General features: G+C 22.3%; 4 protein-coding genes across 4 annotated transcripts; 1 reads left to right on the top strand and 3 right to left on the bottom strand.

The window, feature by feature from the left end:
- Window positions 1–3,541: 3,541 nt before the first annotated feature.
- On the bottom strand, window positions 3,542–4,776 carry LOC128962375 (myosin light chain kinase A-like). The gene has a single exon (XM_054308747.1). The coding sequence runs from the start codon at window positions 4,754–4,756 to the stop codon at window positions 3,542–3,544; it is 1,215 nt and encodes a 404-aa protein (XP_054164722.1). The 5' UTR covers window positions 4,757–4,776.
- A 6,345-nt stretch (window positions 4,777–11,121) lies between these two features.
- Window positions 11,122–13,084, bottom strand: LOC128962376 (cell cycle checkpoint protein RAD17-like). Its single transcript, XM_054308748.1, has 2 exons — window positions 12,676–13,084; window positions 11,122–12,614 (listed from the first exon to the last, which is right to left on the bottom strand). The coding sequence occupies exons 1-2, from the start codon at window positions 12,965–12,967 to the stop codon at window positions 11,122–11,124; spliced, it is 1,785 nt and encodes a 594-aa protein (XP_054164723.1). The 5' UTR covers window positions 12,968–13,084.
- Window positions 13,085–17,074: 3,990 nt separating this feature from the next.
- LOC128962503 (profilin-like) lies at window positions 17,075–17,786 on the top strand. The gene has a single exon (XM_054308876.1). The coding sequence runs from the start codon at window positions 17,291–17,293 to the stop codon at window positions 17,684–17,686; it is 396 nt and encodes a 131-aa protein (XP_054164851.1). The 5' UTR covers window positions 17,075–17,290; the 3' UTR covers window positions 17,687–17,786.
- A 4,825-nt stretch (window positions 17,787–22,611) lies between these two features.
- Window positions 22,612–23,924, bottom strand: LOC128962377 (uncharacterized). Its single transcript, XM_054308749.1, has 2 exons — window positions 23,124–23,924; window positions 22,612–22,773 (listed from the first exon to the last, which is right to left on the bottom strand). The coding sequence occupies exons 1-2, from the start codon at window positions 23,922–23,924 to the stop codon at window positions 22,612–22,614; spliced, it is 963 nt and encodes a 320-aa protein (XP_054164724.1).
- Window positions 23,925–26,884: the final 2,960 nt, after the last annotated feature.

The raw sequence follows: 26,884 nt of genomic DNA on the forward strand, positions 1-26,884 counted from the left end.
ACTGTATTAGGACAACACTTAAGCACAAACTAGACATTTATTTTATAACAAATTGATAAACAAATGACAAATAATTAGACAATTATTTTTTGAACAAACAATTACAACATTAACACATAAACATAGAGACAAACATAAAAGTTATACATTTAGTAAGTAATGGTTAGAAATAAGTTTGTGAACTACAGTATAGTCGTCGTGACATACATTGTATGATAAGGAAAGACATTATGACTGGAAATGTTTGGACATAACATTTGAATTAATGTTTACTGAATATTGTGATAACAACAGGAAATGATGTGAACACAGGATTTCAATATCTTTTAATATGAAATGAATGGTAAGAAAAAAATAAAAAGACTGAATAGAGTTATGTTTTATGATTGAAGACAACAATCAATGACAAGAAAGCGGTCAAAAAGAGTGTTACAAAAACTAATGGTTAAAACCATTGAGTTTGGGCTCACAGATCATGTCTAACAATAGACAGTAGATTACAATCAATGAAGAAGACATTGGATGCAATCAAACAGACTTATGGCAAAAATTGCCGCTCAAAGAGGCACTTAAATACACGACCAAAACCTATGGTCTCATACTCTGTATATGTTTGAGCTCCACATGAAATCAGTGAAAATTGTGAATACAGACCATCGCAGCGCATACTCAACCCATATATGATATATCCATAGATTTTGTTGTCATATAATGCATGGCTTTGACAGAACTAATGCACTAAATAGTCATCTTTAAGAACCAATGCATTCAACCAATTATATGACAAATATATGCCATTATAACGATTATAACTCATATAACTCATCACTATTTCCTATAAACACTACAATAACCCTTTTGTTCGCAAACATTGATTTCAATTATATTATATAATATAAAAAATATGAATTAAATATTATTATGTAAAATAATTTTATATTCAGTACTTACATACAGTATTTATTTAATTATAGAATTTATTTTTGCTTTTATTTTTGTAAAAACAACTAATATTTATATAACTATTCATTTATAAATAAAATTATTTGATTTTTGTTATTTATACAAAAGATCTTTAAAATAATTTTTATTAAACGATATTATAATTTGTAATCAATTAAATACATTAAAAAATATTTTTTTTAATATATTGATATTTTATATAAACAGTAAAATCAATTTTAAAAAGATATTTTATCTTTGACTTTTTAATTATAATGTCTATATTTTTGAATATTTATAATTTAACTTTGATTAATGATTTCAATAAAAATTATAGTTTTGAAACAATAAAAAATGAAAAATAATTATTTTTTATATTCCAGTAAAATTGAATTAAATTTATATAAAATTTCTTTCTTTTTTGATAATATTGTCGAAACACTTATAATATTATATAATCTGATTTAAGTTAATTATATTTATAATACATTGCATTGTATTAATTAAGTATTATATTTTTAAAATTAAGAATATATTTGTTATTTGTTTCTTAATCTTAAAATTGTTTTTTTTTTCATTAATCGCATTATTGTTTTAGTGTTAAAAAATAATAAAACTACAAAAACAATCCAAACTATTTCAAGTTTTGTTTTATCATTTATTACAAATACAATGCCCAACAAAATCTATAATTGTTTTTCAATTTTAATTGATGACTATATATATATACGTATATACTTTATGTGTTTCTTTATTATCAAATGCTTTAATGCCAATCAATTGATTAATTCATTTAAAAACTAAATGATTAATAGTGTTAAACAATAAATCATTTCATTTAAGTGTTTACAATGAACACTATATAATAAATACTAAATTTAAAACATACACTAAAATCAAATATGAATTAACATATTTTTTTAATTTAAGAATTCAATAATTTAAGCTAAATATTTAATATTTGTAAGAATAATATTTTATAAATAGCATTTAAAAAAATAACATACAGACATAAATGTTAAAATTTGAAAAATATTATACAGTATTATTGATTTATGTAAATTTATTATATATATATAATATTAAACATCAACACTATTATGTAATAATTATTATATGATTAGTAGATTATTATCATTTATTTTTATTTAATTATAATCCTTATATACTATATTTAAAAATTATAATCTATATATTGAATTATTTTTGTATAATACTTTATAATCTTTTATATTTCAGTTACTTATAATCTCAAGTTTATATTACATACTTTAATGTTTATAAATGTAAAAAATCTACAAATATTAATATAATTTAGTTGCATATTATTAAATAATTGAAATCTTATCTTACTTTGCAAATAACTATTGAGACAATGAATTATTAGACAAAACAAATAATAAAAAATACCCTATGTCAATTTAATGTAATATTAATAATATTTATGTATATGAATCATATAATATATGACATACTTTCAAATCTGATAAATTATATTTATATTATTACACAATTTAAATTTTAATTGTATAATAATATAAATATAATTTATTAAATTTAAACATATGTCATATTATATGATTCATATACATAAAAATTATTAATATTACGTTAAATTGACATAGGGTATTTTCTATTATTTGTTTTTCTACTAATTCAATATTTCTCTATTATTAGATAAACATATTAAATACTAGTTATTTAAAATAAAATTTATAAATTTAAATGCAATTCATGCAAACTATAATAATATATAGAAAATATTGGTATATTATTGTATTGTATTTTTTGTATTTTTAGTTTATTAAGTGTTAACATTTTCAGACACTACAATAAACTGTTAAAACTTCAAACCAATACTACATATTACATGTGTGTCTATTATTCAATTGATTGCTTACACATTGATATGTATTAGTTATTTAAAGTAAAGCAATGTATATATTTAAGCAAAGAATGCAATGGTTTTCATTGATTTGTTATCATTTGACTTGTAATTCAAATATCTTTTTGAATTCAAATACCTATTCAAATAAATGTTGGATTTGAAATTCAAGCGTTGAATAACAGTATGTTTTATAAGAATTTTAGATAATGATAGCAAAAAAGGAGAGCACTGTTACTATGAAAAGATGAGTCAAATGTTTGTACAAACGTTTTCTGTAATACACTTCAAGGCTTATCGATTGCCGATATCTACTCTTTTTCTATGTCTGCCTAACTATAATACCGTTCCCTCCCTTTGCCATTCAAAGTGATTCTCTAACAACTTATCTAATTTATATCTCTTTTATATATTTAATATAAAATATTATATTATATATATATATATACTGTATATTATATAATGTGATATATTGTATTGATTATAAAATATGACATGAAAGTTTTATTAAATATAAGATCAATTATTAATTCAAATATTTACTAATATTTACATTTATTTCTCAATTTATGAATGTTTATTATAAATTATATTTGACTATAAAAACTATGTAAAAATTTGCTTTTTTAAAATAACTATTATTAAACTATTTATTAATAATATTCATTAAATTAACAAAATTCTAATATTAAAATATTTACTACAGTTTTTAATTTAATTTAATTTAACTGTTATATTAGTTACTGGAATATATTCTGATGATTCAGTGATGTATTTATGAGATTTAAGTGAAAAGCTATTAAATCTTTCGTCTTTATCGTAATGAAGAAGTTTTTTCAATATTAACATACAATCAGCACTTAATTTGTTGGCAATATTTGAGGGCATATTATAGCCTTTTTTCATATCTTTTAACATCTTTTGTAAATCTTTGGGTTCTTTAGATCTATAAGTAAACGGTCTTTGTTTTGAAAGTAATTCATAGAAAGAGACTCCGAGTGCCCACATATCGCCTTTTTGTGGGTTATATCCGTTTACAGTTTTACTAACACCTTTGCAGTTCAAATTGACATCAATATAGACCCGTATGATTTCGGGTGCCATATAGGCCACAGTACCGACTGCTTTGTTCTTAATTATGTCTCCCGTTTCGTTAGAGTATGCAATACGACAGTTACCGAAGTCACTAACTTTGACCACTTCTTTATTGTCGACAATTGCGATCAAAACATTAGCTAATTTCATGTCTCCGTGATATAAACTCTTGTAATGTAAATAATGGATTGCATTATATATCTGAACAAAGTATGATTTGGCCATCTCTTCACTAAACGGCTGACTTCTTGTCTTCAAAATATGCGACAAATCACCGCTGATGGCTAATTCCATTATCATATAAGAGATTTGATGTTTGCAAACAAAATGGTCTTTCAGACCAATAATATTATGGTGAGGATGTCGTCTCAGATGAAAGATTTCATTTTTAAAAGTATTAATTCGTGACAAATAATTTTGAAATTTAGTCGACAATATCATGACTTTAACAGCAAACAAATGATTAGTTTCTTTGTTTCTTACTTTATATACCACACCGTGAGCTCCTTTTCCCACATTTTCAAGACATTCATAATTTTCAAGACTCAAAACCATAGAATCAAACTGTTTTTCGTTGCCTTTTAGTCGTTCATTGTTTTCAGATATAGAAATATTACGAGAAATTTTTGTGATAGGAATTTGTGATACTGTTAGTGAATCCCTGTCCACAAATGGCTTTTCCTCCCAAAAAGTTTTAACTGTTTTTTTAGAGACTTCACTACTAGTCTTGTGATGAAATCTGTTCTTAACTTTTTTATTACACAAACAACAGTCACAACAACACTCATAACACATCAATACATTTGATTTTAAAGTTAATAAACAATTACCCATTTATACGAATTTGTGACTAACATATTAATACAATTAAACTTAATTATATAATGTTTAAAATCTATACAACTATATAATTTGGAAATTGTGTGACGCAAACAATTAGTTTTAATGTGTCGGCGATTATTAATAATTTTAGATTATTAAAAAAAATAAATAAATAAAATATACTGTTTTTAATACACAGTATATTATAAATAATGCGTGAAAGCATTGTTAAATAAAAAATAAATAAATAAATATTTATTTATTTATTTATATATATATATATTGTAAATAAAGGCACAGCAATAAAATTTAAACAATTTAATAATATAATATTTTATAAAATAAATAAATTAATACATAAGTTATTTCACGCGCAAATAATATAATTAATGTATGATATATATGAATATTAATGTATAATTAATGTACAAATAGTATCTCCAAACTAATAATAAATAAATAATTTAAGTAACAAATATAAATTAATTGTGAAATGGGAGAAAAGGGAGTATTAAGTTATTGGAATAAATCTATATTATAGACAGCCAGTAGAAAATTATTTGCTCCAAACCCACCCCCACCCACCCAACCACTTCCTAACCTCACACTCACCCCAAACTAACCTAACTAATTAATAATTAAGTAATAAAACTAACATTTTATATATGAATAACTGCATAAAAACAATACTTTTTTGCTGGCTGTCTATAATATAGATTTAAGCGAAGTTGTTTTATATACAAATTGTTATATAAATTGATATTTACTGTATATATATATAAAGAGGCGGTCAATCGATCTTGAGCGGCGTATTTTTTGAATAACTTTTTAACGGTAAGAGATAATTTTATTCTGTAAAATACATTTAAGAATATCATATCGACCACACTTAATATACACACAATCACAAAACTAGGATGACCACATATACAAAATATCGGGACCAATGAAAGACACTATGCTACAGGTCAAACTACAACTGACAATTTTTTATGACAATGTAAATTTGTAGTCAAGAAATAATAGTTTAATATAAAAAAAGAATCATCAAAATCGGATTGGTAGTTTTGTTTATATGGCTTCTTAAATTTGTCATAAATCATATTATATAAAATAGTCTAAAATAAAAATGACGTTATTTGTAAATATTATATACTTATTAAATGAAGATTTTCATGTTATTACTAAATCTAAAAACTAAATTTTAATATGTCGACTAGTTTTCGAAATAATCGACTTTCAATATAAATTATAATATCAAATTACAATAGTGTGATTTATATTGAGTCGATTATTTCGAAAACTAGTCGGCATAATAAAATTTAGTTTTTAGAAATAATAATATAATTGAAAATTTAATCTTATAAATATATAATAGTCATAAATAACTTCATTTTTATTTTAGACTATTTTATATAATATGATTTATGACAAATTTAAGAAGCCATATAAACAAAACTACCAATCCGATTTTGATGATTCTTTTTTATATTAAACTATTATTTCTTGACTACAAATTTACATTGTCATAAAAAAATTGTCAGTTGTAGTTTGACCTGTAGCATAGTGTCTTTCATTGGTCCCGATATTTTGTATATCTGGTCATCCTAGTTTTGTGATTGTGTGTATATTAAGTGTGGTCGATATGATATTCTTAAATGTATTTTACAGAATAAAATTATCTCTTACCGTTAAAAAGTTATTCAAAAAATACGCCGCTCAAGATCGATTGACCGCCTCTTTATATATAACTAATTTAATAGTTTAAACTTCCATTTAAAGTCATAATAATCTATGACATGAGTTATTAAAGTTACTTCAAATAAGTTATAAATCTCGTTCATATTTTATTAATAATTTGATTATTAATTTCAAATGACAAAACTGCTAATTTTTATGAGTTATTTTTAATATAGTGAATGACATAATTAAATAAAATGAATTATTTAATTCAAATCCATTGGTCATCAGCTATAATATATGGCATTATTTTGATAAATATTTTATTAATATTTATTGCAATAATGATAGACTTATTGAGCCGATTGGCGGCGAGTTTTTCAGAAGCAACCAATTCTTACGTGTTGTGCACCGAAAAGACAGTTATCCATCGCTACCACATTGTCTTAAGTGTTGGATGTGCTTCTTGTGGCTTCAATTTGAAGAAAGCAAACATAGACTTAGATTTGATTGATGCCAACAAATCAGAAATAGGACACCAATCGCGGCTAACATTTGAAAATTTTTGGGATCCAATACAATCACATTTGATTGTTGTTATGTCACGACTTACACCCATTTACAACATTCAGTCAATTCTTGTCCGACACACTGACACAAGAAATACCAAAATATATCTCTATTGGATCAAAGTTTACGAAATCAATGGCAAAACTAAGAAAGAGTTACAATTCATAAAAATCTATGACTATATCTACAATTATCAGCGAAAGTTCGCCAACAAAAATGATAACCATTTTAAACCTCCAGAGCCACCCCTAGTGTATCTCACTTTGTCTGAGATAACAATTATTGGTTCACTAATTACATCTATAATTTTATTTATATCATTGATATCTCACAATAAGTTTTATCCTACAAATAATGAAAAGATTAGTTTAAAAATACAAATAACTATTTTGATTACATCTATCATCTCATTAATCGCTTTATTTGTCCTTTTAATGTGTATATATCTATATAAATATTTATTAAAAAACAACTATTATAATGAAAGATGTGCCAAAATGGATGTAAATGTATCCCAGATGTGGTCAATCATTTTGTACATTACATTATTCACTATGATTTTCATTGCAATTGGACTACACATAACAATAATTTATTTTTATAACACTAGCATTATTGATAAAAAGCATAAATTAGAAATAGTCTTATATTGGTTTATATCTATCATTGTGTCGATGATTATCGTGTTTCTAGTTTGGTATTTATTTAATAAAATTACATGTATTAACAAATCAATTAAAAACAAAGATAATAAATAATTGGCGATCAATTATCAAAAAGATAAAACATCAACAATAAAAAGTCGTCAATAATATTAAACAGATAATTTTATATACAATATGTATATTTCATTAGTTAAACATTTATTATCGATTAAATTAATACTGTAATATAGAATTAAACCCCAATACAAAAATAATACTTTTTATGTAATTTTCAACTTAAAGTAAAATTTTCTAAATTAATTAATTGAAATAAAACTTAATTTAATAAAACTATCTTATCATTGACACTGTAAACATTTTATTGTAATTTAAGAAACTTTTAAAATTCATTTTAAAGTAGTTTTTACAGAATATTATCACAAATAGTATAAGAAGTGATGCATTTAATTAATATCATAATAATTGACATATTTTTATTGATTTAAATGTTATAAAAAATAACACAAAGTTTTATTATAATTTTTTATGTTTGTACTAAACATCGAAATCAATTATATTAAAAAATTATTTTTTATATTTATAGATAAAAATTGTTCTGTTATAGTGTGGAATAATTTATATCATATAAACATTTTAACAAAATATATATTTTATAATCTAATTTAAAGTGAGAGACATTTGAAAGACAAACTTTAGATATGCATATATTCTGTCAATCATTTCTTTAAAAATATAATAATTGTGTAAATTTTTTTGTATAAATAAAATACAATAATTTAAACAAATGATAAGCTTTTCGCTTAAAATTGATTTATTGTTAATGTAAGCAAATTTTATATAATATATGTAAATATTGATCATAAAACTTAATAAATATAAAGAACAAAACATATATTAAAATATATGTTCAATAAATTGCATAAGTTTTTCATTTCATTTTCATTGAAATAGATTTTCAATAATTTATTCCTAAAGCTCTTAAGTTGATTAAAATAATGGTGTTTTAAAATATATGTCTTAAATAAAAATATAAGAATATCAATAATTGTTAGATAAAATATATAAAGTTTTATATTACAAAAAAAATAATATAATAAAAATCTATTAAATAAAAAATAGCATAAAATGTTACCTATTTTTACTTATATTTGAAGTTCTTTTTGTATTGAGTTACTAACAAATATCTAGAGTTCAGGCAATTTCATTCACTTCAGAAGTTTCCTAATAAATTTCTTTCAATTTTTCTGGAAAATAAGAAAAATATTTTATTTTCCTCCCTAATCCGTTAGAGAAGAAAATATATTTAAAAATATTAAAATAAAAATACCAAAATTAAAATATTTAGAATAAATTTTCATTGAAATATTGAAAATAACTTAGAATTCAATAAATTCAGTGATACTATTTGAAAATACCAAACAATTAGATATAACATATGTTTTTCAAACCTTATGATGAAATGTGTGAATTGACTTCAATAGGTAGTACCATATGATAATAAATTGTGTGGAAATTTCCAGAGTAGAGAAAATCTAGAACTTTAAAAAAATGTGAATTTTGGAGATAGAATTTGCCTCAACTCTAAAATTATTCATTTAATTCAATTATAAAAAATGAATTCTTTACAAGAAATGTTAGTTTCTTATCTAAAAATTTAAAATAAAAACGGTTAAGCGATGGGGGTATGGCTGGCTTACGCCCCCAACGACTAAGATTTTGGAGATTTTACCCCCCAGTCTTGTTATTGTCATTAAAAACTATGAGAAATCGACACCTTTTAAAATATATTTAAACAGTAAATTCTAAATGATTTTAAAAATCTAAGTTTAATTAATATTTGTAAACTTACTATTTTTAAGTTTTTCTAACTTATTTACATCTAATTATTATATTAAATAGTTAAAATTTTGTTAATTTTGTTTTAAAAATTTTAATTTATATAAATATAACATTAATAATAATTTGTAAATTAAATTTTTTAAAATGAACTATATTTTTAAAAAATTGTTAATTATGATATTGATAAAATATTATTTTTACATAATTAATATAATATTAATAAATTGTACTGTAAATATTCATGTTTTAAGATAAAAAAATAAAAATTTTTTAATATTTAATCTTAATTTATTTTTAATCTTAATATATAAAACTTAATTGAGTTATTTGATAAAAATTAGTTTAAATAGTTAAATTTAGTTATAATACTTAATATAATTTTATTTCATTTATATTATGAGTTAAAATTAAAAATAATCATAATAATAATGAAAATACTATATTAATGTATTTTTAATAATTTTTAAATTTCGTTAATGCTAAAATATTTTTATTTTTAAAAATAAAGATAAATTTATAATTTTTAGAAAATTTGCCGAAAATAAGGAAATTTATTGGGAATATTTTCCTATTTTCCCGAGAATTTTCTCCCATTTATATGGAAATTTTCTGACTCCCCCATTGATTTTCAAATTTTGAAAAAATTGCCCTTGTACCCTCTAGACCAACAAAACTTGCTTAACCCTGATATAAAAGATATTCTTAAAATAAAAAAATTAAAATTATCACTCCTAATGTTTCGTATGTAAGTCTATCATTAGAAAATATTTTATAAACATTAAGTTTATAAAAAATATACTATACAGGTATAATAGTAACAACAAAAATAGTTTATGTTATACTTTTTAAAATAAAATTATTAATTTTTGTTTGTTTAGTTTTATAGTAAACATATAACATATAATTTATTATTTGTATAACATTTTAGATTCCGTGACACTTATGATGTCCCGACCAATCCTTTCCGGTACTAAATTTATTATCAAATGTATGACAATTAAAGAGATTGATTACTCTATTTATTATAATTATAAATTATAACTCAATACATAAAAACTAATGTTTAAAATGTTAATAATTTAAATGTTGTGTACAGTTTGTGACAATTTATACGGTATAATATTATTGAACCGTTTTATTTATAATAAAATATATTATAATATATATTAATTTTTACTAAGGTTTCGGTTCAATTTTAAAAATGACAATAGATTACAGACATAGTATTAATTATAATAAAAATATTATAAATACTATTTACCGTAAGTATACTATCTATACTGCATAAGCAATTATAATAGTATATTACTGTAATTAGTGTAAAATTGAATAAATTACTAAACAGTAGTTTGTCTATAATTTTAAATACATTAAATAAATAAGTTATATTATATAACATACAGTATATACTAACTTATAAAAATACAAATCCATAATCAATAATACAAATTCATATGTATTGAATATAAATCAAGTCAAGTAAATTTCCAAAAATACTAGAAATATAATTTATTAATAATAGTATATTTTATAATTAAAAATGATATATTTTTCAATAATAAACAATGTTTTATGTCACAAAACTTAAAGTTAATATATAATAAAAATAATTATAAAACAAAGTCAATCGGAATCTTCATATTCAATGACAAACTGGTCGTCATTGCAATTATTACAAGATTTTTGTAAATTATTTGAAAAATTAATATAATTTCCGTTTAAAGACTGAGAAAATGAATCGCAGAGTTGTTGTTCATCAAAATGGCTTTCTTTATGATCAAATCGGACGACTTTATCCAATATATTCTTAAAATGACTGTCAACTGAATGTAAACGTTGAGGAAGTAATGAAAGATATGGCATATAATCTAAAATAAGAGTATTAATACTCGAGAAGACAGTATTTTCAGATAATTGACTGATTTGTTGCTTCAATGACTCTATACTACGATTGACAGCAAATGTTTGCGGTTTTTCAAAAGGTTTGAATTTACGATGACTTTTGTTTTGTTTAATATTTGTGGATCCACTGACTGACTCTTGTGAATCACTTTCATCACTTGATATGTTAAACATAAGGCCGCGAATTGCTATCACTGACTGATATGAATCAAAAATAGTTTTATTATAGAAATGTTGTTCCCCTGAGAATAGAGAGTCCGATTGACACAACCAATCAATACATTTCTCTGCATTTTCCAGATTATCACACAAATCAATGTAGTTTTGGTGAAGCCATCCGTTAAATACATCACTGGACACAACCAACTTATCGGCAATACTTTCGGGACAATCACTGAGTGGTGGCCTTCGATCATAGGCTACCAAATGTGTTGGTAATTCACAAGTTTTTTTGTTATTGTATTTTGTGTCCAAACGTTTAGCATAAAGTACTTTCCCGATGGCATGGCTTACGGTTAATGAAGAATCTCTGGACACGTAATCAAATGTAGGCTTTATATCTGTTTTTGCTTTTCGCAATCGTTTAGTATTTTTATCACATTTGTTGTCTTCATTTAAATGTTTATAAATAAGTTGCATATTGTTTAAGGCATTTCTTACATCACCCGATGAAACGCCAATAATTGTTTTCAATTCATTTGTTGATAATTTATTGCCAAAAGTTCGCTCAAGAATCTTCTGCAATGAATTATCAGTTATGGGCTTAAAATTAATTGTAATAAATCTGAGATCGTGTTGGAGTTGTTTTGGTAAAAGTTTATATTCATCTGATTGTCCATTAGTTGTGTCCGATATAATAAAAACAATGGGAACCAAACTATTGCCAAATCGCTTATTCAAAAGTCTTAACTCTTTATGTAGTGTTTCGGGTTTGATGTGAAAAATGTTAGGAAAGTCTTCGATCAAAATTAAACGATTTGACCAAACAGTGGATCTATTAGTTTGTTCATCAATAACAAGTCGGTCTCTATATCTAACAGATTGGTAAATAAAATGCTTAAAGTTGTCGATTTGATTCATTGATTGCAATCCATAATCACGTCTTTCAGTAAGCGCTTCGTCCAGAACTGTCTCCAAGTGCTGACTGTAAGGCTTGTATTCAATCACTTCAACGTTAAACTCTTTTGCCAATACTTTGACTGAAGTAGTCTTACCTTTAATCGCAAAATAAATAATAAATAAAAAAGTTATTTTCAATGATAACAAATGTCAGACCAGTTCCCGTCGGGCCATTCAATAGTAAAAACTTTGACAAACAAGTCTTGTCTTTGAATTGAGACCTAAACCAATCCATCAGTTGTCGACATTTTTGTGTACTTAACGCCAAATCCTTGCTATCTTTGGTGACAATCGAGTCGAGTATCAGTCGGTCATCACTATTGTCATTACAAGAGACCTCTTCATTGATTTGTCGCTTTCGTGACAATTGTTTGGTCTCATTGATGGGTGAATCAAATGACGGTTGGATCCAAATGTCGGACCAATTTTGAGACACTTTGCGTGACATTTGTCTAAATAAAGACTTTATGAAGTCATTAGACGTATGACTGAAGAAGTGGTAATTGTTTTTTAAATGCAATGCTTTGAGTGTTACTAATGTCTCAATAGATGGCAACTCAACACTCATTTCAATTGTTTTCAATAATACTGTAATCAAGTATTCAATTAATAACTCTATTATTAATATAAATGTATTTAAAATACTTTATGTTTAATAAATGCAATAAAAAATATTTTTTAAATTTTCATTAAATAAAATATCAATCAATTGTTTATAATATCGATCGCAATGATTGTAATCAATATATGATTTTAATCAATAATAATAATAATATTAATATAATAATAAAATAATATAACACTAAATAAGGGCATTGCCTTAACTGCGGTGAGAGATGGGAAGCTTGCGGTTAGTAATTATCTCGAGAACTAGTGGTCAGATCTTGCGGTCAAACATATAAATGTTGTAGAGAATAAAAAGTTAGGAACAATGGTCAACCTGAAAAAAAATCTAGGACCACCAGGGGGCCCACAAAAAAATAAAACCCCTAAATTTTATTCAAAAAAAGTGGCGGTCAGGGTGTATCTTATGAACCGGTGGTCAGATATCTACTGAATTCCAGATAATCACTGACCGCTACTTGTTTTTTAATAAAAAATATTTTATTTTGTTATATTATTATTATTACTAAATTTTTTAAATTTTTATTTCGCCTTATGGTGAACCTAGATTTTTTAAGTGTAACATTGTTCTTAACTTTTTATACTCTTTTATATGTTTGACCGCATGATCTGACTACTGGTTTTCCAGATAATCATTAACCACAACTTTTTTTCAATAAAAAATAGTGGTTTTATTTTTTTATGCGCCCTCTGGTGGACATAATTTTTTTTCAAGTGGACCCTAGTTCCTAACTTTTTATTCTCTACAACATTTATATGTTTGACCGCAAGATCTGTCCAACGGTTCTCGAGATAATTACTGACCGCAAGCTTCCCATCTCTCACCGCAGTTAAGGCAATGCCCTAAATAAGTTAAACATAGTATTGAACATGACTTGAGTTTGACTGAAAATTTTGACTATTATTTAATACTATTGAATATTATTTGAAAATTATATATTTATTTAAAATAGTTTAAGACTGAATTATTATAATAATTTGCTGTTTTAAATGTTTTATAATATATTTAATATTTTACTAAATTCTCAAATTATCGCAAAATACTTATTTAATTAATATAAAACTGATTTTTGTAATAATTATTACATATTTTAATTAATTATAGTAATAACAACTATTAGAATAACATTAAAATGAATATATTTTAAATAAATAATTAATTATTAAACATAACTTAAGGCTATTATTATTTTATTATAAAAATAGGTTTATTTAAATCAAATTATTTAAGTTAATACACTGTATTGTTTGATAATTGTTTGATAAAACTTATAACAGATTAATTACAAAAATATTTCAATCAATCATTTTGTTAAATAAGTGACACTTTTAATATAGTTTTAACAAAAATGATAATCCAATTGCATTTTAATTGATTATATATACAATTATATAGTATTAATACAGTATAATATATATATATATGATTATATAGTATTACAATTTAGACCCAAACCTATATTTTAATGACATTATGAGTGAAAACGATAAAATGACAATCAATATAATCTATAATCTTGTTATATAAAAGAGTAATATAAATACTGTACTCTAAGAAATCACATTAAGTATGATATTTAATGTGTATTAGAGGTGTAAAACAAAACATTTTCAGAAACAAAACCGAACTAAAATAGATAAATATAAATTGAATTAAACCGAAACCGCAAATTGTAAAAAATAAATCATAACTTTCTTTTAACCAAATAATATACTATTAATAGATTTAGTCACTTATTTATAAACATTAAAAATTTTATTTAATATAAAGATAATATATATATATTGTTATTAAAAAAATAATTTATCTTATAATTTGATTGCTATAAAAATGTTTTTATTATTAAACAAAAAAAGCATTAAACAGAAAATTGATTTTAAAAAACCGGAAATGATTAAAAAAATTAACAAAAACTAAATTCAATTCGTATTGAATTGGTTTGGTTTTTATGATTCATTCAAACAAATCATACAATTTCCTACTCTAAACAACAGTATATTAGTCTTTCACTAACTAAAAAACATTTTCTTTGATAATAACGAGAAAAAACAATTGTTTGGACAATAAAACTGTTTTATTGTAGTTTTGATAAAAATAATTTTTGTTTTAAAAAAGATTAAATAAATAGATAGGTTATAAAGGCTTTTGTTGTTATACTAAAGATTATACTTAAAATCGATTTATTTATAAATAATATGTTAAAATTATAGTCTATTTTATTGATATTTTTTATTTTCTTCTGTAAAATTTTCCGATATATAATCAAAATATAAATTATGATTATTTTGAAAATAGTAAATAATTTTTTTAAGTTAAAATTTTTCTATTACTAACAAAACTAATATTTATTTAAATACTAATTCACATTTATTTAAACTTTATATTATATAATTAATAAATAAGAAAACAACTTTAAAATATCTCACTTTTAATACGCTAGTTATAAAATTCATCATGGTATTTCTATACTATAAAATATTTATTAAAATTGAATAAATAATGTTATTAAATGTTATGTCACTGACCCTAACTCAGGGTTGAGAAAGAGGGGTATGGGGTAAACCATATTACCCTTGAGATCAACATTTTTTTAGTCTTAGTGTTCTCACCTAATTTCGGAATGAATTTTTTTCACTTATATAAAATTTAATATTAAACGAAAAAATAAATGCTAAGTGATTTTTAATATAAATAAATAGCTTATGTATATAATACAAATAAATTAAAACAAGTTAATTAAAAAAATAATTAATTACATAAATATAACATTATTTAAAGTCAATACATAAATTAAAACAATAGAAAATAAATTAATTATATATTTAAAGATAAAAAATAATAGTTTATTTATTAATTGCTTTTAAAATAATAAAAATATTAAATAATTATTATTTCTAAACTTTTGTAATAATAATTAGTATTAGTTTGAGAAAATATTTTGAGAGTAAAAAGGAATTAAGTTAGGAATATATTTCTTTTTTAGGAAATGTATGGGGAATTTATAGGGAATTTACTAAAATTTGGCCAAAAATTGCCGTTTAAAATACAATTAAAGCTGTATACCAAGATTTTTTGAGATTTTTTCCATTTCATCCCCATTTATATTCCCTCCTGAAATCTAAAACCTTTCGCAATTCTGGTTATAATAATAAAAAATAAAATATATGAATAAATTTTATATAATTAATAAATCTTATTTTTAAGTGATATTTTTATAACCTTTTTAAATAACATATATAACCAATTTATAATAGCAAAAAAACAGCATTTTATATTCAATAAAATTGTTATCATTCATTTTTTTATTTAAAATTTAATAAAATTTTTGCTTTATTATGTTACTTTAATTTATATCATATGATATATATAAATATATAAAATGTACAGTAAAATTGTTAGTCTAATTTTTCACTAAAATACATTTCAACATACTTTACATTAAAAATAACACTTTATGTAAAAGTAAATGTCAGTCAATTTACGTTAATTTAAATTATATTAAAAGTGAAAACATTTTTCTTATACATAAATGCTTTTGTATAGAATTTTTGTGGAAAAATTTGTCTTAAATTAATGGTTTCATAAACTAAATATATGTTTGACTGAAAATGAGACATTTTATGACTCACATTTGGTAGCATTTATACAACATATTTATGCCTTATATTGATTTTAATATTTTAAAAATAAATATAATATAAAGAGTTGTACTTTAAGTTAATTATATGCAGTTAACTTTACATTTTATTTATTTTGTTAATAGTTAAAAATAGTGTCATTATTACTAATGATAAGTTATTAACATTTACTACATTAATAGAATTTTTAATATAGATAATTAATAATGTAATCTAAAGTATAATAATTTTGTAAAACATATATTTATAAAATATTAATCTATAAAAAGGTAAAACATTTATGATTTTTATTTATATTCTATTAATTACTCGTCTCACTGCTTATACTATACTTTAATTGATTTTGATAGACATTTACATGTAATGTGTGCTTCAAATGAGTGAAAAATTTATTATCTAATTAGTCATAAAGTCTAGTATCACTTAATATTTAATTAATAATTTATAATCAGTAAAATAAAATAATTGAATTACAATACAAAAGTATAGTGAATTGAATTGAGTTAATATGTCGTGGCAGTCATACATCGATAGTGAGATCAAAGATAAGGTTTCATGCAATGTGGCCGTCATTGCCGGCATAACTGATGGTCAACTATGGGGTCATTATGTAAAAGAAGGCTTACAACCCATTATACCAACAGAATTGAAGACAATCGCCGACACAATGAGAGATAATCCCAACTGTTTTCTGGAAAAAGGTATACATTTAGGCGGAGAAAAGTATTTTTGTTTGTCGGCTGAAAACAGTCTAATCCGTGGCCGCAAAGATAATCGGGCGCTTTGTGTTGTGTCAACTAATGCAACACTGGTTGGGGCCGTCACTGCTGACAACGAACCCCCCGGTAAACTCAATACTGTCGTTGAAAAACTTGGCGATTACTTAAAGTCAATGGGATATTAAAGTTTTAATTATACAAAAATCTTATATTGAAAATGTTTTTAATTCTACATTTATTATAATGTTTTGATATTTTAAAATATTATATTTATCTACTAAATTTATTGGTAATAAAAAGTTTTATGTAACAATTTTTATAAAAAATATGTATTTCAATTTATTGCATCTAAACATCAATTTAAAATATTATTCATAAAAAGCGAAATGTTTGAAGCGATACAATTTAATGATGAAATCCAGATTCAATATATATATAAGTGTAAAATATATTTCAAATGTTTTCAATTGATGTGTTTTTGGTGTCAATTTCTAATGTTTTTAAAAACAAATATAAATAACATTTTGTTGTCAAATATATGCCTCAATATAAACAAAAATTGTTTTTACTATTACTTTGAATTTATCTAATTTATCACATTTCGCAAAATATATTCATTAGAAAATTTATTAAATATGAAACAAATTAATTGAAACACGTAAATAATACAATCAAAATAAATATTTAATAAACTATTTTATAATTTATTTTTTTTAGTTATAATCAATATGTTATAAACTGACAAAATTAAATAAAATTAATATAAAATTAATATTATATAGTTTCATTTATTTACAGTACATTATTTATAACATTTATTTAAATAATTAAAATTAAATACAAAAATTACAGTATATATATATACTGTATATATAAATACACAATATTAAAAATATTTAGATGATTAGTCATTAATAATAAATTATATAAACCGTAGAATAGATTACATAAAAAATATTAAAAGTGTAACTTAAGTGCATTGTTAATCAGTTAGTCACTAAATATTACTATAGTTTTCATCATTGATTTTTTTAAATTGGTTTTTTTATATAAATAAATTTGTTATTGTGTTTACAAATTGAGAAAAATTATGCTTTTGTTGATAAAATAATCAATATTTCTTTCGAAGAAAATTAAATCAATAATTATTTTAAAAAATTGAATGAATTAAAACTAAATGTTATGATTTAAAGTTAAAGTATAAGTTGTAAAACGTCTTTTTAAAATATTAACTCATAAAAGTTAAATATATTTTTAAATAAAATTGCATTTGTATATTAAGTATTAATATCTAATTTATGCTTGATAAATATTTATAACTACTTAATTTATAATATTGTATTTAGAAAAAATAAATTATTTTAAAATTAACGATTTTTTTGTTTGATTTAAATTTTTATGATTAAATAAAATACAGTATTTAATATAAATATATAATTTTTAAATTTATTAACTGTTCTTTTCTATGGTTTAACTTTTGTTTATTAATATAAATAGAGTGTAAATTAAAAAATAAATATTTTTAAATTTATAATAAATAATTTATATCTAATTATAATAAAACAATAGTAAAGATATATAAATACAAACATTTTATTCTAATTCTGTTTTATCTGTAAACCTTTAAAAAAACTTTAGTTATATAATAGAAGTAAATATTATTTTTTGCCAAATATATTGTATTAAATTGATTTTTATAAATATATTTGTAGCATAAAAATACTGTATATATTGTTATGTATTTATTGATATTCAACTCAAAATTCGTTTGAATATTATTTCAATTTTTAAAAATGGTTTTCAATTCACAGAATTTATATATTGTAAGACAAAAGTAGAAATGATTTAATAATCAAATGCAGTCAAAGATATGTTTTAAAAAAGATGTGTTTTCTTAACGATTAGATTAAAATATTGAAATTATTTGATCATTATTTCTATTTTATTATTAATTGCAAACAATAACGTTTCAAATATTTTGTAAAATAATACAATATATACTTTAAATAATTTAATTTAGTTATATATTATAGAATAAAGACTTAAAATCAAAGTAATTAATGATTTTTTTTTTGGAAAAATATATCTTAAAACCAGTTGAGAATGCTTCAAAAGCATTTCCATACGAACTCCTAATCAAATTAAATTAAAATCAAATGATTGAGTATGACAAAATAATCTAAACTATAGTCATGTGGGGTATAAAATTATTCAGTATGACAAACTAAACTACATATAATTTTTTTATACCTTTGCCGCCATTTTAAAAAAAATAATCTTGATCTATTATACCTTATTTTTGATACTCTATACAATTCTTAACATTAAAATTTTTACCTAAATTTTTTATTTTGGCCGCCATTTTCTCTAAAGATACATCAAAATTTTAATGCTGATCCCCTATACCTTATTTTTAATGCTTAATCCAAATCTGAAGTCAAAATTTAAAAATTAAATTAAATGCGGACAGACGAACATATAGAATTCATATACGTACTCCTTTCAGGAGTTCGTGATTATTATCAGCTCTATCTAAGCCTATATAACTAATTATCTGAACTAAACTTAAATATACAATTAGATTTCAAATGTTAAGCAATAATAATAATAAAACTGTTTGTGAGCCCTGAACCCCTCTAGTCTACCTATTTTTTATATTTATCTTTTAAAATACAAATACAGTAATTATTTTTATCTTATTTATATATTATTAGAAATAAATTGATTAAACAAATGTATTTAATAAATTTGTTTTAAAAAATTATATTTTCATATTTTTGTAATATAGTTTTAATTTAGGCAATAATAGAGAGTTAATATTTTCTAAAAATATCTTAATATACAATTACTAGTATTATAGATGTTTATTTTTTAAAATTTAAAATTAAGTAATTTAATTAATTATAATTACAAAGTCATGTTTAGTACTTTAAAATACTAAAAGCAGGGGTTAATCAATGTTGGGTTGAATCGGTTTAGCGACAAATATTCCCTAAGACGAAGATTTTAGGATTTTATAAAATTGGAAAATTGTTGCTTAAAAACGATGAGAAATGGCTCTAAAAATTTCGGATCAAAATTTTGTCTAATTTATAAAAATGATTATTTTAGGTAATAATTGTTAATTAAGTGTTTTCTATGTTTTTATCGAATATTTAAAATAAATTATTTAATAAAATTATGTAACTGATAAACTTAAAAATGCTTTTATTTGTTCAATTAATGTTCAATTAAGACAATGATAATTAGTTATGCTTATTAATTAATTTTATTATTTTAAGTTTTGCATTTTAAAGGCAGAATTATTTATTTTTATAAATTAAAAAAATACTTTGAAAATATTTTTATACTTTTAGAGGGAATTTAGGGAATTCTTAGGGAATTTACTCGTGACGACTGTAAATTTTGAAATTTTTAAAAATGTAATAAAAAACCCCTTATTTTCCTCAAGATTTTTCTATTTTACTTACTCTATACCCCCTTAAGATCCAAAACCTTGTTTAATCCCTAACTAAAAGATATATTTTAAAATGTTATCATAAATATTAACGAGAAAAGTGTTGATAAAATGGATATCTCATCTGTTTTTAAAAAACATTAATTTATTATTTCTCAAAAAATCAAGTCCTTTGAGTATTCAGTTGAAAAGTTTGTATAAAGAAGTGTAAAATAAACACTTGAGGGACTGACAGATAGATCTCATTAAAAATATAGACAATAATAATGTGTAAAATGTAATAAATTTAACATTTTAAAGAATTTGTGATGTTTTAAAAAATTACATAAAAATAAGTTTTATATTAATATTTTAAAAGTTGATTACTTCTTAAAAATAATAAATGATATAATTGTTTGTATTTTCTAAAATATTGATTACTTTAGTATAACAGAGTTTATACAGTATTTGTTTATTTCATTTAATTTGTCTTATTATGTATTATTATGTAATCTGTAATCTTATTATGTAAACTGTCTCAGTTTGTGCTCAACCAAAACTATATGAGTTGCACCACAAATACATAGATATATCACTTAATATATACATACAAATAAAAATTAAAACTCCGCCCCCTAAGCATTAAACCTTATAATATTGCTCCCATATATATTACTGTATAGCTGTGTTATACTATAAAGCGTAAAGTAATAATGTAAAGATTTATATATAAGATATTATTTGAATATTAATTAAGTAAACTTATATAATATGAAATTATAACTTTTTATTAATATTTTAATTTTTAACAATTATTCCAATTTAATTTTACTTATAATTATATTAATTATTTATTATATTTTAGTTTAAAAATTATTAAAATTTGTATTTAATAAATCATTAATTTTTATATGGATTATATAAAAAAATTAATTAATTAATTATAAAAAATATATATTTAATATAAAATACAAAATGTAGATATTATTTGACCGCTGCGTTGACCAACATTTTGTCGCAGAAGACAATCAATTTTGTGAATAACATTATTCTTCGACTCTGTATTAAGCCTTTCTCTCAACTGTTCCTCTATTGGCGATCGAATAGTCTGATCGACAACTGGTTTCGCATCGGTAATGAATTCAATCAATGAGTCGTCGATTTTGTGATCAATAGTTGTGTCAGCGCTAAGAAAATAAGTTTTCTGTTCGAACGGTTCGGCCGACGGTTGCGGACATTCAAAGCGTTCAGACATTCGTACGATAACATCGTCGGGCAATCGTTTGTCTTCATCTCTAAGTCGGTTACCATTGAGTGACAATTCCAGTGAAGTGTTGATCATAATTATAGCGAAACCCAATGATAGCTCTTTGCATGTCTGGTACCACTCGTAACGCATACTCTTGTAGTAGAGATTGTCGTCAATAATAATAACAAATTTTTTATTGTCCACAAGTTGTTTGTCTTCGCCATTGATTGATCACAGTTTGGTTGCACTCGTAAATGATGTCTAACAGTGTCATAAATCTTCAAGATCAAGAGTTGATCATTTTGTGTCAATTGTTGGGCAAAAAGTTTGGTTGCAATCACTATAATAAGTTTAAATTGCATACAAACGCTGTTCAGATGTATATGAAAGGAATCCTTAACTGACATTATGTCGTCAATGATATCTTAAACGTGAAGAAGTTGTTGTTGTTGTCGTAAATGTGGCACATGTTTGATCCGACGGTAATCAATAGGAGGACTAGATTGATGACCAGTTATTATCACAAAAAAATTATACATAAAAACTATGTTTGACTTTAAATATTGCTTATAAACCAGTTGAGTATGCTAGTGAGCATTTCCATATACAAATTTTAAAAAAACAAATTACAGACATACTGTTAATCACAAAAAATTAAAACAAAAAATCAATAAAAAATAATAATAATAATAAAAATCACATATTATATAATAATTAAACACTTTTTATACTAATAATTAGAAAAATTAAAGGCATAATCATGCTCTGGAAGATTTTGAACATTAAAAATGTTGAATTTTTCACAATATGGCGCTTCTACTTCCCTAACCACATGTCTCACAGAATTCGGCCAAACTTCAGGTCTAATGTCATCAAATGACTTTATTAATAATTTTCTAAAGTCTTCACAATTGTTTTTAAAATTAAATTTTTTCACAATTTGTTTCCAATCGTTCCAAAGCATTTCAATTGGATTCAAGTCGCAACAATATGGTGGCAACCGAAGTGGATAACATCCAAAACTTCTAATAATATCATCACAATAATATTGTGGTGGCTTTGAATTGTTTTTTACTATTTCAAGCAATTGTTTTCTATTCATATTTGAGTCATAATGCACGTTATTGTCATACAACCACTGTATAATAACATATGTGTTTGGCATTCGATTATATTGACGACTATGTACAGAACAATTGTCAAATATCACAACACTATTTTTCTCTAAATTAGGCATTAGTTTAGTTTTCAGCCAATTTTCAAATATTTCGGCATTGATTTCAGATTTATAAACAATATCTAAGGCGCCATTAATAAATCCATCTTCATTTCCCGCGTGTATTACGCTAAATCTTGGCCCTTTTCCACAACTTTTATTAGTTTTTTCACGTTTATTTGGGTCAATTGTCACTAATGTTTTCTTTGGTACAATGTTTTTATCACAACAACACTCATCAAGCCACACAAATACAGGTGTGCCATCATTTGTCACAATAGTTTTAATTATTTCATTTTTATTCAGAAAAAATTGCTTAATTTTTTCCTGAATTCTAGGAGTGTTGATAATCTCCTCTCTTATAATATAACTGTATTTATAGCCCATTCGTTTCAAAATTTTACTAAAAGTGTTATAACAACACCCTTTAAACGATAATTGCATATTTGAATCATCTGTTTTTGATTCATTATTATGTCTAACATTGTCACAAATTGGTTGCAATGTTTGTTCAAATGACATATAATTCCGTCAATTATTTCATAGTCATCATTAATAAAGTCATACTTTAATGGTCTGTCGTTAGTGTGCTTTATTGGCTTTGGTCCAGACAACACATATTTTTTGACACTGGAAATGCTGACCTGATATTGTTGAGCGATGTCTCTGTATATCTCAATATTTGTCAATTTATAATTATTTTGTTTAATTATTTTCATTTCTTTCCATTTATTAATTATTAATTTTTGGAGTCTAATATCAATCGGTACATTAGTTTTATTATTATTATTAGACATTTTAATTAATTTAATTAACTTTAATTAACTTTAAAAACTATATTATTGCACATAATTGATTGTTATTAATATTGTGTTGTATTTATCACACTATTTAGTACTATTTATTAATCACATTTGTTATCACAAATCTAAAAGTACTTAAACAACACGTGAACTTAGTTTGTTTTCAATGTCACACAATGTCATCCTATAACACAGTCAATAATATATATGCGCGCAATATTACAGCGTCTAATGCTTAAGGGGCGGAGTTTTTACATGGCATAGTTATTATACACACTAACTTGTATTGTTTGTATATATTAAGTATAATCTATGATATATCTATGTATTTGTGGTGCAACTCATATAGATTTGGTTTAGCACAAAGTGAGACAGTTTGTTGCATTTGTTTTCAACATAATTATTGTTTGCATCGCTTTCTTTTAAAAATTAGTTATTACTTAAACTTTTTATTTGAAACAATTGTTTAACTTAATTAAAACAATAATTCTCTAAACATTTGAGACATCAATTAATATTAATAAACTCAAACATATTTATAATTATATAATTTAAAAATTATTTTATAGTAATTAAAAATAATAATAAAAAATAAACTGTTAGACTCCATAATAAACAAATAAATATCGGAAATATATATAGTATTATAATAATATTAATTCATTGATTGTAGAGCTATGTTATGATTTTTTTTATAATAAAAATAAATTCAATTTATTGTTTATTTCTAATTTATTAAGTTTAGTATATATTGTCATTCATATCACGTATTGTGCGATCATTTCTAGATTACACTCTCTTTCGCTTATTTGTCTCTCTTTCTCTTTTTTCTCTCAATCAGACCATAGTTTTCAGTTTACTAGATGTAAGTGATGTGAAAATATAAAACAACGAATCAAATAAACAGTTACTTATGTATTGTTCACTATTTTATGATCACTTTCTATAAACAATATATAATATTAAATTCTAGTTTAAATTTTTTTTATAATAAATATTAATTTTATGATTATTTTTTACTAAAGTTTAACCAAAACTTTTAAAGTAGTGATTCAAATAAAAAATTAGTTTTAAAAAGTTATTTATTATATATAGTGTTGGAAATTTTCGATTGCTGCAATTGCTTAAAATTGCGCGTATGAGGGAATGTATAAAAATTTACTTTGACAACGTTAAAAATGTGGTTTACTATAGATTAAGATAATTTACTAATTTATTATTATTTTTACATGGTTTTTAGATGGCAACATTTTATGATAAAGTAATTAATGTTTTTATTTATATTGCTTTGCCATTTAAATTTTGTTAATTTTTAAAAAATTATAAATTGTTGTATGTTACAATTGTGATTTTCGCAATCGAGCTTTTTGCAATTGCGGCAATTTCACCAATTTCCGAGCCATGCAATTGCGCATTTTGCAAACGATACATCACTAATTATATAAAATATATTATTTATTTACTTTCAATTTACTTCAATAATATTAAATAAAAATGATTAAGACTTAATAAATAAACTTATTACTGTATTACTGTATTAAATATATTAATTATTTAATATATAGTTTTTGTTTAATTTCTAAACATTTTCCGCTAATATTTTTAATTTTTGCCAAAGAATAATAAATTATTTAAAAATATTACAATAAGTTAGTTAATTATTATTTGTTTTCTTAAGTTTTATAAAAGATTAACTAAGTTTTATAAACATATTTTATTATTATGACAGAACTTTAAAAACTTTCAATGTTATAAAATTATTAAGATAATTTACTATTAATAACATTTATAAATTTAATTTAATTTGAATTTTATAAGAAATATTAATTAATAAATTTAAAACTAAATTCTTAGTAAATTAGATAAAATCAAATTTGTATTTTAAATATAATGTTGTTTTATACAATCAATATTAATTACAATATTATTTTTAGAATTTGTTTAACAAACAATAAATATAATTAAAATAATAAGTATACAATATTTTTAAAAATGTTTATTTAATAAAATATCAAAAATATAATAATATATATTTTCAGTATTTTATGTAATTAATGTTTTAATATTAAAAATTCTATTATTTATAATTACAATATATTAAATTAATATGCAACATGTAATATGTATAAAAAATGTAAAAAATGAAAACATCTCATTAAATAACTGTTATTATAATAAATATACAATACTTGAGTATTTAAACAAAATACTGTATCAACTAGTTTTATATTAAATTAGTTTTTATTGTTTACTTAATGTCTTTAATAGAAAAATATTATTTTAATTTATAGTGTAAAATAACATTAAATTTAGTAAATTAACACTTAAGTACTATATTTAACATTTTTTAAAGAAATTGTTGTAATTATAAAATTATAATATATATATAATATAGTATTTATAATAAAAAATAATAATTAAACATGAAATACAAATTAAATTATTAAGTTTATATTATAAAAATTACTATTAAAAAAATAAATAAATTAGTGTTTACTTATAATTTTAATTAATTTTTATGTTATTTATAAAAATATCCTATTATAAAATAAAATCAATTTTCGTATAATTTTCACTTATGAATGAAGAATATAAATAAATAATGACATTTTATATAACTAAATATCAAAAAATGTTATAAACAGTAAGTTAATAAATATAAATTATAACATTTTATAC

The sequence above is a fragment of the Oppia nitens genome, unplaced genomic scaffold, assembly GCF_028296485.1.
Source record: "Oppia nitens isolate AA-2021 unplaced genomic scaffold, nextdenovo-longstitch-racon4-pilon3 scaffold6_pilon_pilon_pilon, whole genome shotgun sequence".
Lineage (NCBI taxonomy): Eukaryota > Metazoa > Arthropoda > Arachnida > Sarcoptiformes > Oppiidae > Oppia > Oppia nitens.